Consider the following 25,855-nt stretch of genomic DNA (forward strand, 5'->3'; position numbering starts at 1 on the left):
AGTGTATGACATATTATGAGCACTGTGACAAGCACTGAAAATATGTTTCAGACCCTGTCTGCCCTATTCCCAGGAGATCCTTTTGTGTTCATCGGAGTTATGTGAGATACATGGAAAAAGAGGAGAAAGAGAATTAGGAAAAAAAATTCAGAGGGTATTAACAAAAATACATGGATCTTCATTAGGAAGTATTCAAGCATCAGAAATCTGATAATTCCATATACTTCTTTTTAAAAGGAAAACAAAACAAAATGAAAGAAGCCTCATTCCATGGGCTCAAAGACCAGAAGGAACCTTTTGATATCAGATGCAGTCCTCACTATTTACAGGCATCACATCCTGTAATTAATCTCATTAGATGAGCCATCTCAATCTTAAAATTAACTGGGTACTTTGCTCTTGGAAGGCTGTTAGAGAACCTCATTGTTTTAGGATTTAGAAACTTTTTTTTAAAAGCCAAGTTTAAATATTCATGACAATTTATATCCATTTGTTCTCAGGCCACCAATGTCCTTAACTGAAATAGATCTTCTCCTCATCTGGCATATATATCCATAATATATTTACATTGAGCACTCAGCCTTCATTTCGTTATGCTAAACAAGCTAAGTTCCTCCAGCCTCTTTTCATATCTCCATTCTCTTGATCACCTTTGCAGTTCTTCTCAGCACTGGTTCTAGTTTGAAATCACCTTTCTTGACCATGACTGACCAGACCTGTACATAGTGTTCCACATGAAATGATGTTCCCTATTATATTCCATATACTAATTTTCCTATAGAAAAGAGGCTCCTCTTTCTTCTGTGCACATAAAGGAAAAAAAAGTAAAGTGAATTTCTTGTCTCTTAAAGATACTTGGGAAGTTCTAAATGTTCACAAGCCAATCTTCCTTGGAACCCCTTAGATGTACAAAATTTTCTTTAATGAAACACATCCTTCCGAAGTCTGAGAATATTAAATATTTACAAGGGCAACTGCATCCACTTAAAGTGCTGAGCTCAGTCTTGATGGCATGTTTAAAAAATCTTCAGCTTTCATCAAACTGATTTCAAACACCAGTTGTTCTTTTATTTGGCTCTCAACACTAACCCCATGGTCAGATCTTCTTGTCATGAAAGAAACTATTTTCCTCTTTTGGATTAAAGAGCAGTATATGGTCTTGTCTACAACCTGGAGTGCTTTAACAAGTTTTCACAGCTTTCTTTTTGACCCTCTGGACAGATCATCACTTACCCATTTTACTGCAAACATCTTCCTAAGTAGCAGCAACACACATGATTATGCCTTGCCTCAAGTCCTCTTTTGCTGACAGAAAAAGGTAAAAAGCTGACTAAAGCTTCATATGTTACCATATAGAGTGAAAGGAATTTCTTCTTAGGAGCTGGGGGCCTAGATAGATGACATATAATCAGAAACTTAATTTACACTATCATACAGTGCAGTTTCTAAAATTAAATAAGAAATCTAAAATTGATCTCCAACTTTTAGAAAAATACAGATTTGCTGAATTAAATTATTTTCTGAACTACTGTCTTTCTCTCAATTTGAATATTTAAATACATTGAATTCTCATCCTTCTAAATCAAACACTTATCACTGAACTATAATTTCAGATCACAGAAAGTCCAAGGTTCTCATTCTAATGACTCTGTCAGTTCCCCAGCACCAGCCAGAGGCACAGACCTCTCTCACAAATCCTCCCCATCACCTACTGAGTCATTATGGGTGAGTCAGGTCCCTGCTTCACCTCAGCTCTTCCCTTCTTTAAACTGGGACACTTACCTCTATCACAAGGGCATGCAGTAAATTCAGATCTAACCATGGCTTTGAGCTGGCACAAGCTTAAGATGACATAAAAATGCTAACAGAAACTCCACTTTGTCATCACAATCTTGATCAAAGAGAAAAGTATCAATTAATTTCCAAAGGGCAAGTACAATGTTACAGTAAGAAAGCTGCTCACTAAAATTGTACTGAAATACCATCTTTTCATACATGTTTCACCCAAGTAAATTTGGGTGGTGACTAATGTGGCTCATATTTAAAGCAAAAAGCAATAACTGATAGGTTCCATACCATGCCTGGAACATTTACTTCTGTATCGGCAGGCTATAATTCTCTCTGATACCAGAGCAACTTTACACTGTGCTAAAATCCTGCTATTATTTCCTCTGTAAAATAACAAGCTTTGACATAAACAGTACTTAAGCATCAGCATAGGGATATGGCGGAAATACAGATATAAGCTAAAAAGCAAGAGAGAGAATTGGAACAGAATTACCTCATTGTGGTAATACAGTCTGACTTGAAATTGTAAGACGTCATCCAACAACCTCTTTTGTCTGTGGAACAAATCAGTGTCAGTCATGTTTTGCTGTGTTTGACTTAAAGATCTCTTAGTACTTGTACATTCTTCATATGACCAAACACAAAGATTAGAGGGTATAGTTTTAATTATGCTTGTATAAGAATGGAACAGTACTGTGAAGGTGCTACAAAAACACATGAAGTATACTTCCATGCTGGAATAAGAAATTAAATGCAATAAAACCTACATCTTTGACTTTTTGTTTTATAAGGAATATTTTCAGTATCTGCCCAAGCAAGCTTTGGAGCTGAAACACTAATCCGAAAGCAGTGACTTGCATAGATCAGATTATTCTTCCTGGCCAAACAGATCCTCCAGAAGAGTTAAGTATTTGATCTTTTTCACAGGAAGGGATGGTAGTTGTCCACTCCAGTCATCTTCATACTGAAATTAGTAACCCAGAGAATAACTTAGAACATAATGTTGAAAACAGCAATAATTAAAAGCTGCACAATATATGATTGAATGAGCTGCCTTATTTCCACATAGAAATCTTCTGTGAAATAGTAGACCTTTATAAAGCACATCCTCTTAAAAGATTACTACATGCACATTTTTATCAATCTGGCAGAATATTTTATTAAAAAGTACTCTCTATCACTAGCACTTTTACAGAAAAATTCAAATTAAAGAATGTATTGTTTTCCTTAAGGCACATACACTTGGAAGTCTTGAAAGTCTTGCAAGTTATCTATGTCTCGACATTAAAAATCATACAAAATAATGAGACAGAAAGAAAGAAGAAAAAAGTCTGTTAAACAAGTACAACTCTGCTGCTGAAATCTGTCTGTCAAATACAGATATTGCACCCCAAAATTATTACTAGTAATTCATGGCAGGTCATGAACAGAATGGTGATTGGATTCTAAAGTTGAAAGATTCAACAGTATTTAAATCCCTTCCTTTCTCTGATCTTTTTCATTTCTTGTTGATGTCTTAATTAAAATATTCTTGTGTGGCACCAAAAATCTAGTCTAGGTTTTGCAGCTAACTAACAAAATAATGAAGTGAATAAAACTGAATAAACAATATTGCCATCAATTTGGACACAGTTTATTAAAAATCATCACTATATGTCAGTATAACAGATATAGCAAGGCTTTGGAGCCAATGAGGAACTGATTATCCCAGCTTGCAGATGAATGAGCATATTTCCTACTAATACTCTTTCCTCCTTCTTGACTTCAGCTGTAACCTTCCTCACATAAATCCCATGTGCTGTCTTCAGCTAGGGCTCTCAAGCATCAGCCACTTTCTTAAAGTCCATCCACAAGCAAAGATAATGTCTCCTTCTCACCCAAGCACAACCTCATCTCTTATGTTGATCAGCACACACATTGAACCAAGAATGTCAGCTCCAACCTCCTGCTTCTTTCACAAGCACTTTTTCCTCCATGCCTTCAACCTGTGAATGCTGCCCCTTTGTTCCACTGTCACTTGCACCCCACCTTCACCTGGTGGGAGCCTCCTTCCCTCCCCTGCCAGAAATCAGGTGATGCTCGATAGCTAGACAAGCAATGCAGCTGAGGAGGAAAAAAGTCAAACACATTAAACAGCAAATGAATCTGTGTGTCTGCTTCTTTCACCCCAACTTTTTGTTATAGAGCTCTGCACCATCTTCAGGGCAAAAATCCTCAGCGCACAGGCTCTGACTTTCTGCTTGTGCCGTACCAAAGTCCACGCGGCCCCTTATCCTGACAGAATCTCTTGAGAGCAAGAGGCTATAGCTTAAGCACAGAATTCATCTGTAAAAATAAAGAACACCCACTGAACAAAACTTAAATGATACTTTGGAACACAAGACTACTGTATAAGACACATGGAAGGGCTTTGATTTTATCTCTACAAGAAGAAAAAATTCTTCTCCATTACAAAGTGAAAAAGAAACCACTATGTAAATCAGAGCAAATCAGCAGGATAGGACCTTCACTAGACACAGACAGTTTGAGATGTTACAGAAGAAACAGCTTGTAAGCTAAGTAAGAGAGAATAGTCAGGTTAATACCACAGTACTTGCAGAATGCTGGTTGAAATATGTTACTGCTGAACTTGAATTTAAGGGAATGCTATACTTCTAAACTGTCTGAATACAATGAAAGATATTCTGTACAACCATAGCAACATATTGGCTAGGCCAAAATAGCAAAAGTACATGTTGGCTGAAGAGCTTTGAATTTATCTGTTATGAGATTTTTAAAAATCAGCATAATTGCCCTACACACAGTCTGTTTTAAAATGTTCCATTCAGCACAAGATGGCAAGATTAGATTAATATATGCAATTTGTTGGAAGAGCATTTTTATTTACCCTAAGTAGCAGGCTGATGGAGACATATGAAGTTGATCCCTCAATGCTGCTCCTGCTGTACGCCTACCAAGGTTGTGGTGTATTATGTACAAGTTTCCATGGAGTTATAAAAAATATATAGCCTATTTTCTGCATTGTCAGTGGAGTTTAAAGAATTTCCTGGCTATACTAGCAAGTGAACAGATCATTTGTGTGACAACAATATTTGTGGGAGAAGCGGTATTCACGCCCATTGTTCACAGACAAATACAACTGTTTCCCCCGCTCTTCTTTTTTTTTCTAGAAAAAAGTTTCAGAGATGTGATACCTACAAGGCACAGGTGAGTTACAGGACTCCTCTTCCCTGTGTCACTTCTCTGCTTCATTCTAAACCTCCCAGAAAAAATTAATTACTTGAAGAAAACAGGCACAAACATGCAAAGACCAAAAACTGTTGTAACCTCTGTTGGATAAATCACTCATGTTACTACATTTGGCCAAATTACATCAATATCCCAGGGTCCTGGTTATACTGTTTCTTTTATTCAAAAACATTGGTTTTACCTTGAGAGGAACCTTTATTGTCTGGAAAGCAGGGATTTGATTCTCTCTCCAGTTCAGCCCCTCCAGAAGCTTCTTATACTCCACTTGCTCATGACCATCTTCAAACCTAAGCAGAATATCCATATGATGACACAAGTTTAAATGGAATTTTTAACACAATTGTATCATGTTCTCTTACATCATACTAATAAATCACTTTTTGGATAATAAATTTTACACCTATAGAACAAACACTGGCAAGAGTACAAAGGGAAACACTGCAAAACTGACAGGACTTCTATACTGTACATTACATTTTCATATAAATACTTACTGCTCATTATTGTATCTCATAGTAAAATTCCATTTCTTTAAGAAATGGATTAGATTTCAACTAATTTCATTTTACTTTTCAACCATAGCCCAACCTTTTCTAACACTGGAATCTCACAACTGGTGACAACTTTACAGATTTTGGATGCTCAGTGTAGAATTCCTTTGTGTAGAAAGAAACTGGTGGAAAGATTCAAGAGAGCTACGCTGTAACACAATTAACCTAGTTTATTTGGTTTCTACAGCCATTTCTTAAAAATAAGCAATCCTTCAAAAATGCTGTTTGCACAAACCTTGGGATCAATTTTCAGCTGACAAGTATACAGTTCTCTAAACTATCATTTAACAGCCATATTTTAAAATCACAACCCTTGTCATTTGGCAGTTGTTTTATAGTATTGTTCTGTATTTCCATGGACTAATTATATATGTTTGGGTCAGTTATGAGGGTCCCCTGGAAGTGTCTGTGCTTCTCTGGTGTCTATGAAGGGATATATGTAACTACTTAGACTCAATACTTATTTTTTTGATGTAAAAAGTCAGGCAAAACAATTCCATACTATATTCTGGTGAGACAAATACTATTTCACATGCAGGAGGAAGATCAGCTACACACTGTTGTCTGCAGGAAACAAGTCTTTTAGAAAATTATTTTATGTTGTTCTAAAAGAAATAACACAGCACAGAACATGCACCTCAAAACCCATACAGTCACTGGGGAGGGTTCTGGTAAAAATTAAGCATGAAGGTACTTTAAGGGAGTACAAACTGGTAAAACAATACTGAAGAAAAAGATAAATAAATCTAGTGACAAAATAAACTGCAATAAACTGCAACTCATCCTCTCTCTCCTTCCCCCCACACCTTTCATTTAATAGTCAGCAGGAGAGCTAATAATAAAATATACTGAGAGCAACAAACAGAGATGCTAGCGATAAACATAAATGTTAAGTACAGTGAGTTATGCTGAAGAGGAAAGCAAAGTCAGACCAAGAATGCTACTGTTACTAGTATTAAGTGGGAGTCTGAAACACTGCCATGAGAAACCTTTCTATTATAGCTTTCTTCTTTTTAACACCTCACATGCAATTTAACATTTTCATAAGAACCAGGCTTTTGTGGAATACATCCAATACACACAAAAATTACCATTCCCACTTCTAAGTGGTTTTTATTCATTTGTTTTTTTTGCAGAAGGCAAGTGCAGAGAGAAAGGAGTTTTGCATTAGAAGTAACAAGACAATGAAAAAGCTGATACTTCTTGGAAGAAAGCTGTGGCACATAGATTTAGAATTTCAGAACTGTCATGACAAATTTTTGTAATACTATACACATGATAGAATTCAAATCTTTAGAGAAATGTTGGAGTATGACATTCTGTTTATATTTATGTTTTCATTAAATAGAATGTTTTAAACTGTTATGTTCATAGAATATAATTTATTTTTTGCTAGTTTTGAAAGGTCAAAAGAAAGTCCACTGCTGAGATGCACAGTTGTGAGTAGGATTTTTTAATAAGAAATAAGTGAAGGTGAGTAATTACTTAAACCTTTATGTTGAAGCAATAAAGTCAAAGAAAGCACTGCAACTGCTTTCAGCAAACATTAACATGAAGCAAAGTCCTTTGATGTGACAGCACTAGCAAATTGAGACAACAACATAAACATGAAGTAGAATCATTAACTATAACCAAAGCTTTCAACATGAGCACCAGAAATGGGACTCCTACATCCCATATTTAAATACCTACAGAAAGTATCTTAAAATATTATTCTACCACAATCCAAAAAAATTTACCATTCCTTAGATCTCTTTACTACCGCCACTTGTTCTACCAACCTACTAAATGCACATACTTCTAATTTGGCCCGGAGCACCGGATAAAATGAGGAGATGTTATCAATTTCTGCATTAGTAGGACAGAGATATCACACATTTCAATGGCTGGAGTTAATATGACTGAAAATGACAGTGCTGTTCACCAAAGGAAATTAGATTTGTCTTATCAAGAAGACGCCAACAAAGATCTCTTGAAACTATGTCTCTCTTCAGTTTTGCCCTATGACTTCACCAACCCATGTGATATTAGACTATGAAAAAAAAAAATCACTCCCCCATCCCTACCACAGTTTGCAGAGCTTTCTTTTCTTTTTGATATTACAGAAATAATACTACATTTCTGCTTCTAAAAATATAACCACAATGAAATACTCCAGACGTGAAAAATCTGCTTAAGTCACCTTATGATCGCTTCTGAGGATGCTTTGCTGAGTAAATCCTGCTTTTAAATACTTTTTTATTCCATTCAAGAAATCTGCAACCCAAACATTTATGTCAAATGTTAACGTACATGTACAGATTTTGAATTCCTTCGTTCTGATGAAAGTTTATTAAGAAGTCAATCTGATAACAGTAGAGGAGAGCCATTAAGCTGCTTTAACTTTACAGAATACGTTAGGATGCTTCAGACTGTTTGATAGCCCCTGCATAACAAAGGTATATGCCTAAGGGTTCACAAACTGGTCATATGAAAAGATTTAAGCACAGATCAGTATATGCCACTGATCAGTAACAGTTAAGTAATGGTTGCTGTCTTGTCTCTCTGTTTCTCATGACCATTTCTGATCTTAATGTCTGCTACCAGGACACTTGTAGCAGGAGAAGAGGGTCAGTTGCTGAAAAGAAACAGGTCAACCCTAAAAAGCATGGAATTACAGGCAAGCAATGTGGTAAAAGTTATTAAGGAACATCCAGCCACAAACAGGGGAAAAGCTGAGCAGATGAAAGTGTCTTGACATGACCTAGTAGTGACATGAGAAATGGGAAGAATGTGTAGCAGGCCCGTTGTTAGAGGGCACTGCTACCTGAGACACGCAGGATCAGCTTTTCAGTGCTTCACCCCCACAGACTGGTCCCACAGATTCAATATCACAAGTCCTCCCCCAGAGCTCAATAGACTCACCTCAGTACAGTGGAGGTGAGAGGAACTAGTCAGGCATTTCTTATAGCAATTAAAAGACATATTTTAAAAAATAGGGATGTATACTTAACAACTAAACTAATGCACAAGCATCAACTTGTAATACTTGTATACTTGTGATCCACTCCTTCCCCTTCCCTCCATTTTTTTCTTTCCTTATCTGCCAGCTGTTTGTATACCCTCTGGGGAAGGGACTGCATCTTTTTAAGTCCTTGTTAGCATACACTTAGCTTTGCAGTAAATAAAAATAACAGCAAAAGAAAATGCTAAAATTCATTACTTAAGCACTTCAGCAACATTTGTTTATTAAATAAACTATAATTGTTCATTATGCCTGCATAAATTTAAAGAAATGCTTATAATAACTATTGCAGTTTTCTGGCAGAAACAAATGTGTACCATCTGCATCGCCTAATACATTATGATGAAAAAACTGCATTGCACTGTAATTAAAAAATTGTAAGTGAGACAAGGCTGATGGAGATCGGAAATATCTTTTAATAGGCCAGCTCTGGTAAGTTGAAAAAATGGACACATTTTTGGGCACCTAAATCCTACTACTGCACCATCCCATAACAATTAAAAATATAAGTTTACTCTAAGCAGACAATTTGAAAGGGTCTTATGAAACCTCTCACCCTTTGTGCTAATTCCCCCCCCTGCACTCTGTGGAAACGGAATGCTTATTGGGCAGGGTAAATGAGAAAAATCTTGCATCATCTGGAGGTGACCACAAAATCAGACAGTAACTCCTAGTTCCATCCCATGCTTTTAATAAGAGACTGGTTATTGTGCTGTAATTTACAAATGTGAATAATAAATACTTTAAGGGTATTACCTTTTAAAATGGAAAAATAGAACCATTAAGTCCTACAGAAAGTCTTTGCCAGCTAATCTTAGATAGTAAAGCTGAATAAACATATAGTTTCAGTCTTCAGTCAGTATTATCTGATCACATTGTCTAATACCATTTTATAGCTGAATAGGGTCCAGCTAGTGCATTAGCTATACACACTGATTTTGTGGGAATTGATCCAACAACTTTTATTGTACCATTTTCCTCCTTCATAAATTCAGATTCATACACTAGAAACACTACCACTGTTTGCTTCAGAAACATCAATGGACATGGAATCACATGCTTCTTCCTCTAAAAACAGGGAAAGAATATTGTTGACAAGGAGGAATTTTGCACACACTGAACTCCCAAGGAGTGAGACTGTTCTTCATTAACAGTACCTGTCTGTTTCATGATTCTTCAGTCTTAAGGAAAACTAGAGAAAGCAGGGGGGAAGGAAGAGAAAAGTGCTAAATTTTATTCACCCAACTCTACTCTTTGGTTTTTAGATTAATGGAAACTAACTGCTATCAAATATACTTCAGGAAATCTTTTCCTGTCTGTGCACCCTCATGAAACAATGGCCTTACCAGGCAGTGCCAACTGCACACATCATTCAGAACATGACATTTTTCCCTATTTTCTGCAGTACAGTGAATCATCACATACACTGCAATCTTTCAAAGCAGTTGATATTGTAACATAGAACTGGCATGATACATAATACTTTATCATGTGGAGTACTTCTTCCACTGAATACTATGGCCCAGCTTTATTCCATTCAACTTTCTCATACCAAAATGTGGAGTACACGTTGCCCACAACCCCTTTAGAATCAAAGGAAAAAGAATGGTAATTTAGAAATCTAGCTCTTAAGCAGGCTGAGGAAATAACCCTCTCTCTTTCTCCATTGCCTATAGCAAGAACCTAGAGCAACTACATCCTAGTTCAGCTGTCATGGGTACCGGTCTAAAGCTGAGTGAAATGTTGTGAATTCAGGCCTAAGTTCCCTTCTTGCCTTCTAAGCTTATCTCTAATTTTTATTATAATGTACTGGGCTTTTTCTTTTTAACTACCTACACTGAGACTTTTTAAGAGAGAAGAGATTCATCTCACAAAAGTTTTCCCTAGTATAAATTCACAAACAATAAATATGTCTCTGGAGCCTATGATGTGTCAGGACTGTCTGTTTTTCATCAGCATTGAGTTAGTACATAAAGGAAAACCTCTAGACTCTCATCTGGTTGCATCTATTCAATTTCAGTCTTTGTGAAGTGGAAACTATGAGAACTCCTTGTTTAGTACTGTATGTCAATTGTCCTCCAGCACTTTTTGTGCTGGGCAGCTTAGTGGGAGTTCTAAAGAATGAGTTTTAGATTAATGCTAAAACTCAGACATGCTTCTGATCACAAATGCTTGTAACCCAATTGTCAGAAGTGATGTATGGCCAACAAATTGCTTAAGTCATCTATCTGGCTACTGCAGGGAACTAAGTATTCTGAAAGTTTTGGGTCTGAGGGGAATGGGGCTTTGTAGAAAACAGACCCTTAGGCTTCTTAAAGCAGTCTTTTTGACACTGACTGAAGTAAGAAGTCTTGCTTGCAGTATGTAAATGCTTTATCAAAAGCATTCCATATTTCTGCTTGACAAGAGTCTTTTCATTATATGATAAATCCAGAAGCTTAGTTTGAAACTCCTCCTGAAATCAAGAAGTGTGTCCACCTGAAAGCATCTAAATGTGACAGATGATAAGACAGGCTCCTGCATTTTACACAATGTGAAGGCACCAGCAATACATTTAATGATTTCCCATACAGGAAAGAAGAGACCGATGAGCATGTATTTAAACCTATTACCAGGAGAGTGGGCCATGAAAGCAAAACTCACCATGACAGGAGTGTTCAAAACACTACAGGTTACTCTGAACTGTAGTCTTTGATATGAGTGCATTGAATACTAATTCTTTTCACTTTTTCTCCCCCTAACACAGCTAGTCACGCATTTTGTCACAAATACATTAAATGTGCTACAGAAAAATACTGAAATCATGCACATACTGGAACTGACAAACTCCCTTTCCCTTTTAAAACATTTAATAAAATATGTTTCAGATGAGAATAACAGGGGTAGCAAAACACTCTCATTTACTACTAATATTGCCTACTTGATTAAATGACATTTTCATTGTATTCATCTTTTGTTTCTTAAAATTTACATAATGTGCTTCCACAAGATTATTATTTTTACTTTACATATATGCAGGTACCATGAAAGCAAAAATGTGAATCTCATTGATAAGGATAAATATCAGTAGCTAATTCCCATAAGACTAATTCCATAGAATTCAGGCAAAATCCAGATGATCTCTTAAGCCAGACTAAGTAACATTCCTAAGGATGTGCCTTAGTTAATTATAAATATTCTATAAATAAGAAAACCTGTATGTGTATAGGGACAAAATCAGAATCATTCAATCATTAAAATTATATAAATGACAAATTCATAAGAAATATGTCAACAGTAGATATTCAACAGCCTCCTTTCAGTAAGCATATGTTACATTATATTGATTTACACCCATGCATGCAGGTCATACTGTCACCTTTGACTTACATAGTCAGTAAAGCTTGCAGAAGATCATCAGAGAGTGGCAACCTGAAGGACTTGCAAATAGTCCTGCACATCTCATGGGGCAGTACTCCATGTCTAAACAAACATAAACAGAGGGGAAGAAGTCTACTTTATGTATTTTCCAGGTTTATTTCAAGTACATGTTTCTGTGGATAAGAAAACATATCAAGAATATCGGGCTAGAGGTAATAAAAACATGTTTTATGAAATTTCAGTATTATAAACCTGAGAAACATGAAGTTCACATGGTCGTTGCTCTCTCTCACTCAGAGATTCTGATTTATCATCTGAAAATATTAATCTGTTTCATCAGAGAACAAAAAGGACAAATGATTCATATAAAGGATCAACTACAATTTTTTTTTTTTTGTAAATCACTGTTTTTCCTCTTTGATTTAAAATACTGTGATTTGCCTGTGACAAAGCATCTGATTATGTCACAGGATGTTCAATATAGCAGCTATAATGGAAAGTCCACAGACAAAATGAAAATGAGACAAAAGGCTATCCTTTGCTTGTCCACTTTCAAGTGCAGAGAGAGGCTAAAATCAAAAGTAATAGTCTTTGACTGCAGTGTATCATTTGGTCAACAACAACCAGGAAGTAGGTAGATTTCAAAGCGGACCTTTCCAAATCACAGCCTAGGTCTAATACAGGAAACTTACTTTTCACGGTCATTGTATACTAGCACAGCAGACAGTTGTCCAAAATTCTCAAAACTCTTTTTCTTTAGTTGTTCTTGAGCCACTGCAAGGAGGAAGTGGACATCCATTTCAGAGTCATCTCTCATGCTGTAATAGCGCCCAAGAGTCATAATTTCATGTTCTGACAGCGCTCCATCAGTGATATTCACTATCAAATTTCTGTTCACAAAAACAACAGCAACCTACATTAGTGTTAAGTAGAAGAGTTAAAAGCAATTAATAGTCACTAAATACCTGTGGAAACAACTAGGGCATAAAATGCTGTTTTTAAATGAATTCACTTAAATTTGAAATCCAGGTCTGTTCAAAGAGGTGTTCTGGAAACCACCCATATTCTAAACTTTTGGAAGATGTTCATGTTTCCTCTGAAGCTGGTTATACAAACAAAAATAAGTAATAGTCATGTTTGAAGCCCATTACCTGCAAATGTCTTACCAGCATCAAACATTAGCAGAGATTCATTTTGTCACTGAGTATATCCAGTAAGATAGTCAATTCTATAAGATATTATCCTGTTTTGTTCCTAAATATATTTTTCATTCTGCAGCATATGATTAGTTATCTGTAAACATGAAGCATGTACAATAACTGTTTCATAAAACACAGACAGAATTTCCTAAGGCAGAGGGGAAGTGGGGCAGAAGATACCAACAAAGAACAGAATATTAATCAAGCCTCAAGCCACACTCCACAGAGCACTGTGAAAGCTGGCCCTGTTGGGCAGTTTTCAGGGGAAAATTGAGGGAGAGGAAACAGGAACAGGCCACAGAGAAAGGCAGAAATTACACCCAACTTGTAATCACAAGCCCTCCTGGCAAGAAGGAGGATAGGAGGCAGTGACAAGATCAGCTGATGCTTGAACACTGTCAGAGGACAACCTAATCCCATGCAGGGAACAGCCTGAGCACAAGCTCTCCTGGGATTGCCTGTGCTGCTAGAAGAATCAGCCCAACCTGTGAAAGAGGAAACGTTCCCGAGATTTGAGTGAAGGGCCAGTGCTGACACTGAATGACTGCTCCTCTTGACATCTCAAGGACTTGTTACTGATAATAGCACTGGAGTGATTTTGGGGTAAGGTCCCTGAGGGCATCTGTGGAGATATCAGCAAATGGATATACACACTGTGCAGTTTAAGAAACTAGTAATTATAATTCAGAATAATCTCTCTCTGTTTTGGAGAGGGGGGAGAGGGAAGGAAGAGGACTGATTTTAAAGATGATATAATCTTTGCAATAGGGAATATGCCACCTTCGATGATTAGAGAGCTCTTCATTTATCCTGGATGTTAACACAACATAAGGAAAGAAAAGCACCAGCAGTAAGGCATGCAAGGAAATCTAAGAGGTGTCCAGTTCTCCTGGAAAAAATGACTTGAACTATAATTTACCCCAACTGTTACAAGGTCTCTTGTCAAATTTGGATTTATGTAATTGTACCATGGCATTATGCTTCCAAATGTCTCTCTCTGGTGAATTCACATTTAACAGGATTTTTTTTTTTAACAGCAAGCATCAACATAGGCCTATGTGTCTTAGTCAAAATTAGGTTAACTCTCTCTGATACTCCTGGATAAATTGCACTAAAAATAAACTTCAGCATAATCACTGACGCAATTAGAACTGTACCTTGTGGCACCCTGGAGGATAGTGCATCACTGTGATGATATAAGTCTTTGAAAACAAATGGAATAAATTATTAGTGATGCACAAATATCTGACCCAAGACTCAAACTGCTGGCTGGAGAATACTTAAAATCTTGAATGCTTCTGCTAATGGGTCCGAATTGAAAGGACAGAAACTTAGCACCCCTCCAAAACACAAAATTTTACCAAGAAACATAATTTTTCACTAGCTTCTTCTCAGAGGCTTGTGTGGTTCTGCTCAGACGAAGATATCTGTTCGTAGCCCAGAATATGATTGCACTCGCACAGCTACTCAACAAAGGATGCTAAACCCTATATAGAGTCTACTTGGCTTCAACTGCTGCCTTTTTCTTATTAAAGAAGTTAGAAAGATCCTTTATTTCCAGCAGATAAATATAAGGAGAAGATAAGTTGTTGACAGCACCAGAAAAAGTCTTATTTTGGGATTAGGCAAACTCAATGACCAAAACTTGGTCCATCTATTAACATTATTATTACTCTTATCACTCTTATTATTACAATTACTGAAATTTATATTTATTTATAATATAAATTACTTATTTATATTGTAGTAGCATTCAGAGACCTAGTCAAAAATGGAGCCTCTTTGCTGGATATTGCTACAAACATAAAGTAGAAGACAATACTGCCTGATTAAGACTGGCTTTCTAAATGCTCAGGCTTGCAAAGCTGAAAGCATGTAGATAGCTTTACCCATGTGAATACTTTCACGGACTGGATTTCCACACATGGCACAGAATTCTTGCAGAGTCAGGATTTTAAAATCTTACATCCTCTAAGTCAGTCAGTGGCAATCAGGTCACCAAAACCCCAGATAAAATTATTGTCTCATCTGGGAATTAAGGATTTTTCTTATGATTGCTAGAGACTGATGAGAGAGACCCAGGATTCATACACAGAATTACATCTAAATTCCTCCTGACAAAGAGAAGCAAGCTGCAACAATTTTGTCCACAGTTTATCTTTTGTTTTACTTTTTTATTCTAGAAGAATAAGACAGATTGCAATCTGAATTTGGTAGAGAAAAAAAAGAAATAATAATTAATTGCTTAAGAGAGCTACTTCACAAGATGAATTAAAGATAGGCATCTTTGTTAAACCTACATGGTTCTTTGTCTCTAACAGCAAATGGTCTTGCCAGTAGCTTAAGAGAAAAACCATTCAGGGTAGGACCATCTGATATGCAGGCATCTAACTTTTACTTATTTTATCTTCCTCTCTCTTTAACAAAGCTTTCAGTAGTTCTTATTATTGATGGGGATAACTTCAGTATATGCCATGTGTTTATTTCCTGGATGATTTGCTGTAAATTTGGGTTCTCAAGATGGTCCAAGTAAATTGTGTAATTACAATTATGCTTCTCTACATCATATTTATGGGTGTATCTTTAAAAATGTAGCTCATGTAAAATTATGTAAGTGGAAAGGAAGAAATCTGAACAACGAAATTCAGATCATGGTACAGCTTTAGCTGTATTTAAGATAAGAAAAGAGGATTATTTTGCTGGTTGAAGTTGTCACATAGATATTTGCGTGTACTAAAAATAACTACTTGTAGTTGGTTATAATTGTGAAATGCCACAACAGTTTAAAAGTAAACAATAATGTATACAAGAAAATACAAAACCAAAAGAGAAACAGATATCTGTGACTTTTCATAGAGGCAAAGAAGTGTTCTCTTGCCTTTGTCATGAAAAAAGTTTTCCATTGTTAAAAAATAAGGTACATAGATAAAAAACAAAAAGAAGCTTTTGATTATTAGGTGTAATATGGATGAACGTTAAAAAAAAAAACTATCACTAGAAAGTGCAAAAGTGAAGTGTTCCTTAGAGGCAAATTTTTCCTCTGGCAGCATGGATGCTTCCTGTTAGATCCCTTTAGGTCCCACTGCAGGAGGCATGTAGACCATTAGCAGGCGCTCAGACTTGACAATGTGAACAGTGGGGCCAAAAAAACATTATTATGTGGATTGTCCTGTTTTCTCTTTTACTCGGAGAGGGCTACTGCATCTTGGTTGCTGAAAGAGTGTGCTGAAAGAAGTGCCTCAATAGCACACAATAAGACATACCTTATTCCATGCCACAGAATATCTCTATGCTAAGCTGAGCTGCTAGACTGTTGACAGCTGCAGAAAGTAAAAAGAAAAATCTTTTCCTACAGTTTAAAAGCACAATCATTCCTCCTCAAATGTGCTCCACCAATTTGGTGATGTAAATGTTCTGAAACTTGTTTTTGCATAATCTGTTTTAAAACCATGACTAAGTTATGCATTTCATTTTAAACATTTATTTTACATATAAATAAAACCCCTTTCCCAAGAACTATAAATTGTCTTGAGATGTACTTTATCTTTCAATTTTCTCCCTTTCTTACTCTAGTAATAAGACTTTCCTTCTTAATACAGTTAGCAGTTCAAAACCTTGCTTCTGTTCAGTAGAACACCTGACACCAATCTAGGAATATTTTCAACAAAAATTGCAAACGACTCTGGCTTCCCTTGGTTTGAATCCTCCCTCTCCAGTCACTTATTTTTCATTTCTGAATAGAGGCTGCTTTTCCTTTCTTATTACTTTTACTCTGAATTGCTGAAAGACCTTCTGCTGATCTATATGTCCCCTGAGATATTTCATTAGTAATTTCTGCCTTAGTTAACATTTCTTTAGGGATGACATTCCACACAACATACATCTACCTATATACCTTAGTTATTATGACAGCTCCTAAATATATAGTATATTACCACTACAAAAACCCAAAATGCTTCTACGTAAAAACTCCTCCTCTGTTCCACATTATTAACTTTACCAGTACCCAACACAGCTCATACGCTCAGTTCTTTTAGCTGTGGGTTAAGCTGCAGTCAGCTTGCTCTTGAATTTCTTCTCCTCTTTTATGTATCTATACCTTTGTCCACTGTCATATCTGGATCATTGCTAGAATCCAGATTTCTTCTTACCCTATCTCTGCTGAACCTACTATCCAGGCATTAACTATTATTGGTCTCATTACTGCTTTCCAATCTTTTTTAAAGATGCTTATTACTGTATCCTGTAATTTCAATGCTCCTTAGTTCTGGGAAGACCATCTTCTTTATCAATGATTCAAACCCCAAACAAACAACTATTCTCAGGAGGCAACTCAAATATTTCCTCTTGAATTTCAAAACTGCTAATTAAACCGTGTCAGGATGAGCTTTCTTTTACCCTTTAGTGTATGCATTACTGCTTAACCACCTTTCCTCACACTACCTTATTTTGGCACCATAAAAAGTAGACAGATTTGAACACTGGAACAGATTGCCCAGAGATGTTGTGGAGTCTCCATCCTTGGAGATATTCAAAACCCAACTGTACATGGTCCTGGGCAACCTGCTCGAGCTGACCCTGCTTGAGCAGGGGGGTTGGACCACATGATCTCCAGAGGTGCCTTCCAGCCCCAACTATTCCGTGATTCTGTGATTTTAGTTGTGCTGTTCAGCTTACTTGAAACCACCTAATTTCTTTTTCCTGGCCATGGATTCACTTTCTTTTTCACATAAAGTCCCCAAGTAAATGCAAAACAAATGTATGCCACTTGTCAGTTAACACATGCAGAAAGCAAAATAGTCATGCCCTATGCACTTTTGGAGAATGTGCCTCCACTAAATATTAAAGAATAAAACCCACCATCTTACCTGAAAGGGTCATACTCAATCACCTTGGTATGGTCAGGATCAGTGGCTGCAAACATCTGCTTGACTTCTCGAGAACGAGGTTCTGCTATATCTTTCAGCTTCTTGAGGATGACACTGATATCAGCCATGGAGAACTTAACAGAGGAAAGCAAGAAATACAGATTAGACAGAAAGGCAGTATTCAATTCATGTACCAGCAAGAGCTGTGGGGATGCAGGGCCACGCTGAACTGCTAAGTATTACTAGCTTCTTCATTGTCTCATTTCAAATGCACAAATCCGCACTAAGTTTGGAGGGAAGCCTGCTACTGAGAAAAATTTCTTCCTCCTGAAAATATGAAAAACTAAAAAAAAATCATCAGATCATGCACTCTCAGAAAGCTTATTCCAGATACATAAAAGGACATCCACTTTTGTTTCAAGCATTGTACTGTTAAAGAAGAAGTGGAAACATTTAAGACACAGATCTAATAAACTGGTCCTAGTTTTATGCTGCTGCATCTCCCCTAATTCTCTATTAATAAATTTCACCAAGTTAAAACTAATCTTTTCACTCTTTGCTCTGATGAATAGTTCCAAAAGAAATGCTCATTCATATTAGTCTTGGTTTATTTACTCAGAATCAGCAGACTGGTATTTGTTAGAAACCAGTTTTTCCTGCCACGTAAGAAGAATGCTTATTTCTTCCTAACTAGGCCATTAAAATAAAATTGAATGTAGACAAACAGAACTGGAGCACTGAAGCTTCTACCTTATATTCAGATTCTTGTGTTAGGGCTGTTTCAATGATTTATTTGCTATACTCCTTTTTAACATAAAACATCTATGTATTTAGTCATTAAATAGAGGCTGAATCCAGTTTTGAATATCAGATATGCTCTAACATTGTGTCTTGCTCTACCTAGCTTGTAAAGTACAATGAACTGTCTGAAAAGGGTCTTCTCCCATTTCTCCCAGTAAGTAATGCTGTTTCAATTAGCAATTATTTGAAATTAGGTATGACTGCTACTAAGGACCTAATCATAACAAAGATTAGGCCTCACTCCTAGTTATGCTAAAATCTGTCTATACCATTGTATCAGTTTAAAATGATCTTGAAAAAGTTGTTTAATGTCTCTGTGACACTGCCAGAACAGTATTAACATCCTCAGATTTAGAGCAGACAGTTGTTGCCCATGCCAAAACTGTTCCAGGTATAATGCTGGCATGCAATGACATGCAAAGCAGTGGTGTGGAGCAGCTTGACCAACAACCAAAAAGTCATATAGATGGCAACTTTTTCAGTTCTCCTCCAAAACTGTTACTGTCTGGGTTGTAAGCATACATCTTTTTGCTGAAAAAAGTAAGGAATAGAAATTGAGAAAAGACTGGGCAGAAAGAAGCAACCAGCAGAGCATTTAAAGATGGACGAAGCACTTTGTCTCTTCAAAAATCTGCCTTCTCTACAGTTTCAAAGCAGAAACTTTTACACCTTTTTCTAACCTGCTTATTCCAAAAGTCTACACAGACATCTAGAGTCTGAGCAACAAGAAGACAACTACCTACCCACTTTCACCCCTTCCCACGTAATGGCTGTCATTCTAGTAGTCACAATCTGTTTTTGTTTGTCTTGTTTATGCTTAAGTCAGTGGTTATTATGTTGATTTCAATGGAAGCAAAATCAGCTTCTACGCCTGTACAACAGAAGACTACAAAGTATGAACAATTGAGACTGTTTCAGAGATGATGAATTCATTTTCAAGGAGGCACAATGATGCTTCTTTTGAAAGAATCCTCTTCAGACCTGGATAGTACAGGTAAAATTGTGCAGGACCCAAATATTCTGTTTTGCAAGCAATTTTACACTTCCTAAATTTATCTTTTTTTCTCAAATTGGAAAAGAAACTAAGAGTGCTGAAACATTTTCAAAATTAGTTACATCATGTTATTTTCATATCAGGTCATAATCAAAATGAAAATACTCATTGATTTCCTCCCCCCTCAATTTAAATACAATAAAATAAAAACAAATTTGAAATGGAAAATTAAAACTTCCAAATATTTCATACGGTAAGTGTCAAAGGAATGTTTCAATGATAGCAAAATCAGTTCCCACCTCAACGCATTTATCTAATCAAATTTTTGTCTAGCTCAACATATGCCTAGAGAAATGTGAGCAAAACGGCATTTTCCAGAAGAAAAACATTCCATCTGAATTTTTTTCACCAGTTTTCAGAGAAGGTTCTGATATGTTCTGCTGAAAGGAAATCTTCTGTCTATTCAAAAGGAAAGGTAAAAGAATTGTTTTCTAATTTAAGAAATAAGTGTTAAATTGTCATCTTAGAATTACTTTCCCTTCTTCAAACCACCTTCCTTTTTTCATCTCTGCTTTTCTCTAACTTTTCCTGGAGTTCTTGTGATTTGAGCATGGAATCCCCTGAGGAACTGAGGAAAGCAAGGTATGTCTTTACCCCTAGAACTCTATTCAAAGGATGCGAATAAATCATCTATCATTGGGAGAATAAATCTGCTTTTTTTCCATCAGCTGTTTTGAAAGCTTAATTGTGTGAAGCACATTTCAAAATTCACTTTAAAGAACTATTTTTCAGTGCTGCTTCTTCACATTCTGCAGATCTTATTTTGATAATATACAGTCACTCACTCTGAAAACATAAGATCTCATCAATTTGCTTTGAGATTAATCAGTGCAAACAGCAGTTCCAAAGAACACTTACAGTTTAACTGTGCACTCTCCATTTTGGAGAATACCTTCGGTTTTGATTGTACTATAAGTACTAAGAGTTCAGCAGTAAGGAAATACAGCTTTGTATTTTATTGCTTAAAGCATTTAGTTGTCATAGTATTTTACATCAACAAGTATTTTGTAGCCCTTCCTCATTATTCCAGAGAAGGCAGGTGATGCTAGCCCCCATTATTTTACAAAGAAATGACACAGGACTGCTATTTTCTTTTGAGTGAGCATAGCACGTGCAGCCCAAAGGCAGTACAGACTCAGACTGCATCCACTTCTACCTCAGCAGCACAATGGGATCAAGACTGACACTCTCAGTTCCCAAGGCTACTCTAGGCCTACTGGCATCCTGGAGGATTTGGTGAGGTGGCAGACAGGGAACAAGCAGAATCTGAACTCAGACCTTCTCCTTTCTCCACCCACAAAAGGTCTGGACAAAAAAGAGCAGAGAAGAGTATCTTGTAACTTGTTAAACCCTCCTGGATAATTTCTGCAGACCTGTTCTCAATACGCCTAAAGAAAAGGGCATCTCTGGAGAATCTGTGAGCCAAAAGGTCTGCTGAAAGCACAAATCATGCTACAGCCCCACCACAAGCAATGAAGCATATGCACTGCCCCAGACAATTAGGCCTCACATCACAGTCTAGCCCATAGAGCAATGTTCAAGGTCACATTGTGAAGACTCAGATGCAAAAATTCCTTGGTTCCTGACCTGATGCATTCTGAAGATGTGTCTCAGAATGACTGGTTCAGAACTGCACATAACAGGAATTTCCAAGTATACCAGGTTACATTTATTCAAATATTTCAGCACAAGCTACATCTTAAAAAAAAATTTTTTTTAAAGGAACATCTACCTTTCTTACCAAGCCAATAAAAAATCCCACAAAACACTCTGTGACTCTTCTTTCTGTAGTTCTTCATCTCTGTATCCATTCTTTTTCTGACTTCTGTGACAACTTCCATAGGACAATGCATTTCTTCCTATTGAATACTTTTATGTTTTTAGCTAACGAAGGCTATTCTACTAACCATTTGTGTATTGACTGGTAACATAAAGTATATATCACCAAAGACACCCTAAGTCTCTGTTAATTATTGCTCTCCCCTCTGAAGGCACAAGCAAAAGACAGTGAAACACAGTACAAAAAGTAAGCCTGAATTCCTGGCTGTGAAATGAATTTCCAATATCACAAATGATATGTTTTGAAAGAAAAATTATGTATGAACACACATAAACTGAATCATAAATGAAATAGCCTCATTAATAAGTAAGACTCTAAACTGGATATTCTCACATCTTGAGTACTGTGCAGAGTTCTGGTCTCTGCATCTCACAATTGCCTTACAAAGACAGACTAAAAAAGGCAAAGACTCTAATTTGGAAGGGATTAGGCTGAGAGGGGAGTATGACTGAAGTTTACAAAATCATGAAGGTGGTGCATAAAGTGAATGGGGATCTTCACCAAACCCCACAACACTAGGACTGTCACTGAAACTAGTAGGAGGTAGGTTTGAAACAGATAAAAGATACTTCTTTTATCAGATCCTTCTTTACATAGCAGGCAGTGAACTTTTCAACCTGCTGCCACAGAAAGCTGTGGAAGCAGACAGTAACAGCAGGTTCAAAGAGGGATTAGACCAGTTCAGGGACAATAGGTCCATAAACATTCTCTAGAAGGAATAGGCAGGGATATACCTTCTAACAACCCCTAATACAAGAAGTGTGGATGCTGAGGAAGTAGGAGGGAATGCACTATAAAAAGTCACCAGGCTTGCATGCTCTCCCTAGCTAGTATCTCCTAGATCCATTGCTAGAGACAGAGCACCGGGCTCAATAGACCATTCATCTGATGCAGCATGTCATTTCCTGTGTTTTCAAGATTAATTGGACTTCGGGGTGAAGAAACTAAGTATAATTCATTCTGAAAAAATATGATATAGATAAGATACATTTCTGGAAGATAACAAAAAATTGCAAGAGACAGCTTCACCTCATTTGCATGCTTCTCCATATAGTTGAAAGCATACTCATCAGCATCCACCAAAAGAAAGTTGTGACCATGGAAACAAACTCTGGCTCCAACAAACAGATTCTGAGCCTTGAAGTATTCAGATGGCTCACTCTTAAAGAGCTCCTGTCCAGGCTTCTTAATGCGACCTCTTTCCAAGAACTTCCCACCAAGTATCCCTATGGGAATAGAATTGTAAATAATTAATTGTGGCTTTGCTTGGAAGAAAAAAACACACAATAGAAAACAACAAATAACCCCAAATCAGCTGGTTTGTATTTAAATATTAGTTTTCATCCTGAAGTTTCCTGTCTCATAATATATTCTCCCTATCCTTTTCATCGCTAAAAGAATTGTCTTTGCTAGTGTTCACAGCAACAGTTACATTGTGCAAATTCTGTGACGTCTCATTTGAATGCTCACCAAACACCTTCTCTTTTTTCTTTTCTTTAAAATGTGATGAAAATTTGCCTCTTCAAATGGTTCCCACAACCCTGTCGCCAGCCTTGGGACTGACCCTTGAGAAATGCAAGATGCAGGCAATTATCCTTCAACTGTTGAAGTAAAAAACAAAAACAAAAACACAATAAAAACCCCAACCCCCCTCCAACTTAGGATAATAGAGTCCTAGTATGAACCTGATTTCAGGTGTGCTGTAATTCTAACTGTAATTCTAACTTGTTTTTAAGAGCTTTTGAATGTGAAACATCAAGAGTGACATGACACTAGCTTCCACATACTCTTTTGGCAATGCAAATTAATTGTGATCTGTTATTTTCTTTGTGAGTTTGATATGTCAGATTATTTCTTCTCATGTTATAATGATTTTATTCATGTCACTGGAAACAGCACACACTGCTCAAGGGCATATAAGATACTAAAAGGAACATTTTTCTTTCCATTAATATCTTATGGTGCACCACAGGATTGCATCACATTTACCAAGTCTTCTAGAAGTCTGTCAAGTGTTTTGTTTCATCAGGATATGTGCCCTACACCAACTCTGAAGTGCCTGGTGTTCATTTCCTGTTTATATTTGAGCTTCCAAGCCAAAAGCCAAATAGCATAATTTAGTATGTTTAATGATGTCTTACATATTAGTTAGTGATATAAGGCCCATAAATGGCTGATGAGCAGTGTAATAAAATGCTATTTATGGTCAAAATTATAAACGAATGTGAAACCCAAACTACTTATTAAACCAGAGTTTGGATCAGATGTCTTACTTAATTGCTTCACTAGCATCATAAAAGCAAAAGACAAAAAAATATACCAAGGTAATAGTCAGGTCTAGATTAAATTCAAAAATGATTCAAATCACTAATGTAATTCTAATCTTAACACATTCCTTTTCACCTAGGTATTAAAGCAAATACAAAATTTTAGGTTATATAATCCTGGCAACTGTTTGTAATAATTAAGCAAAACTGGTCTCTGTAAGATTGGCATTTCACTCTTGTCTCTGTATTTTCCTGCCCTTGTGCAATGTGATTGGAAACTTACCTCTGATATACCTCTGATAATTATTTTTTAAATGTTTTCAGTTAGTACATTTCAAGTGTATTAACCAAACATATCTCATTAGGTTAGAGAACTTACACTGAAATTTGATGAGAAAGTTTGATGGAAATCTACAAGAGTCAGGTTCAAAGCACAAAATAAACACCCCAATCAAAGACCTGCTTCCATTAAGATCAGTTCAGTCTTTGCACATGTTTGTACAGCTGTTAGTTTGGTCTTACACAGAGCAAAAAAAGGGGTTAGGATCTCCTGCATGGGGAGCCAAAGTTCTTATGTTTTGACCCTGCATCTCAACAAGTGCTTCAAGATGTCCAATCCTGTGCACTTCAAATCCAGCTCTGCAGTGATACTAATAGCATAAAGTACTTCCCTGCAACCTTCAGGTTACTGTACTGAGAAAAGAGCAACTTTAAGTTTTAGGACTGAGACTTGAAACATTTTTACTGGCCAATTTGTATAAATTCATGAAAATAAAACAGGAAAAAATAGTCCTTTGAGCCCATGCACAAGAGGGATGTTGTTATTTTGGGAACCAGTTACTGTTAAAATTGATTCCCTTTCCAAGATCTGTTCAACCTTACTTTTCTCCTGCCCCATCCTTTTCAACACCACTTTCCTCCTCACACAAGGTTCTTCTCACTCCCATTCTGCATGCCTTACCCATTTTTTCTAACCTCTCACATCTGACCTCTGCAAAACCTTCTTATTCTTAACCCCAAAGAAACTCAGTCTCTTTTCCTTCAGACATGATTAAAAAGGAGAGAGGGCAAAGGGAGAGAAGAGAAAGGGAGAAGAAGGAAAAGAAGGAAATGGGAACAAAGAAACTTCTGCAATCCCAGGCCTCTTTCCAACTTCTCATCCAGCCTTTTCAAGGCTGTTCTCACTGAGCTCTCCAATGGCCAGTTCTTAGCCACATCCAATGATCTCTTCACTCTTCTTCCACTTCACCTTTCTACCATCTCTGAAAGAGTCAGCTACACCAATCACTTTAACATCCCTAGAAAATTAAAAACCCATTTACTGATACTTGCCTTTCATATATACTTTAAAGTATTTATTACTGTCGGTGAGCAAACTTGCCCAGTTTATTGTTTCATATTTTGGTGACCAGAAATACTTAATACAGCTGCAATCCTAGCATATATTCTCATTTCAAAATAAAAGGAAGCCAGAATAATCTCTGGCCTCACACCCATGCTATTGAGGGTCTGACTGACCACATCTGCAATGCACAGTGCTTGGCCCTGGGTCTGCTATGGGTGCTATGTGATAATCCTGAGGTCTTAAGACACAGCTATTATTTTTGTGTGTTCAGACTGCCTGAGGCTATGTGAAGGCTGTGCTGTGGTCTCTCCACAGAGAGGTGTTTTATAGCATGAAACTGAGGGTATGTACTGCAACCCCTGGGTCTGGGAATGATGTTTGAGTGTGCAAAACCTGCCGGATAGTGTTAGATGACTGATAAGGGCAAAGCAAGTCAAACCTGGTTAAGCATCCTCCAGAAGGGGCCCTGAACTCTCTGGGGCCTTGTCTAATTGGAATGGTCCAAAGGAGAACCAGGAGTGAACTAACA

General features: G+C 36.8%; 1 protein-coding gene across 3 annotated transcripts in view; it reads right to left on the minus strand.

The window, feature by feature from the left end:
* Window positions 1–2,431: 2,431 nt before the first annotated feature.
* Window positions 2,432–25,855, minus strand: part of EFHC2 (EF-hand domain containing 2) — a 62,688-nt gene continuing 39,264 nt past the window's right edge. For 2 of the 3 annotated variants that reach the window (XM_067289750.1, XM_067289752.1), the window contains exons 10-15: window positions 22,744–22,940; window positions 18,020–18,153; window positions 12,645–12,842; window positions 11,962–12,054; window positions 5,219–5,324; window positions 2,432–2,752 (exon numbers count right to left, since the gene is read on the minus strand). In XM_067289750.1, coding sequence (XP_067145851.1) covers window positions 2,657–2,752; window positions 5,219–5,324; window positions 11,962–12,054; window positions 12,645–12,842; window positions 18,020–18,153; window positions 22,744–22,940 — 824 coding nt within the window. In that variant the 3' untranslated portion in view covers window positions 2,432–2,656. Of the gene's footprint in view, window positions 2,753–4,986; window positions 5,042–5,218; window positions 5,325–11,961; window positions 12,055–12,644; window positions 12,843–18,019; window positions 18,154–22,743; window positions 22,941–25,855 lie in introns of all 3 variants that reach the window. The other variant, XM_067289751.1, reaches the window with a different exon arrangement.

The sequence above is a fragment of the Apteryx mantelli genome, chromosome 1 (assembly GCF_036417845.1).
Source record: "Apteryx mantelli isolate bAptMan1 chromosome 1, bAptMan1.hap1, whole genome shotgun sequence".
Classification (NCBI taxonomy): Eukaryota; Metazoa; Chordata; class Aves; order Apterygiformes; family Apterygidae; genus Apteryx; species Apteryx mantelli.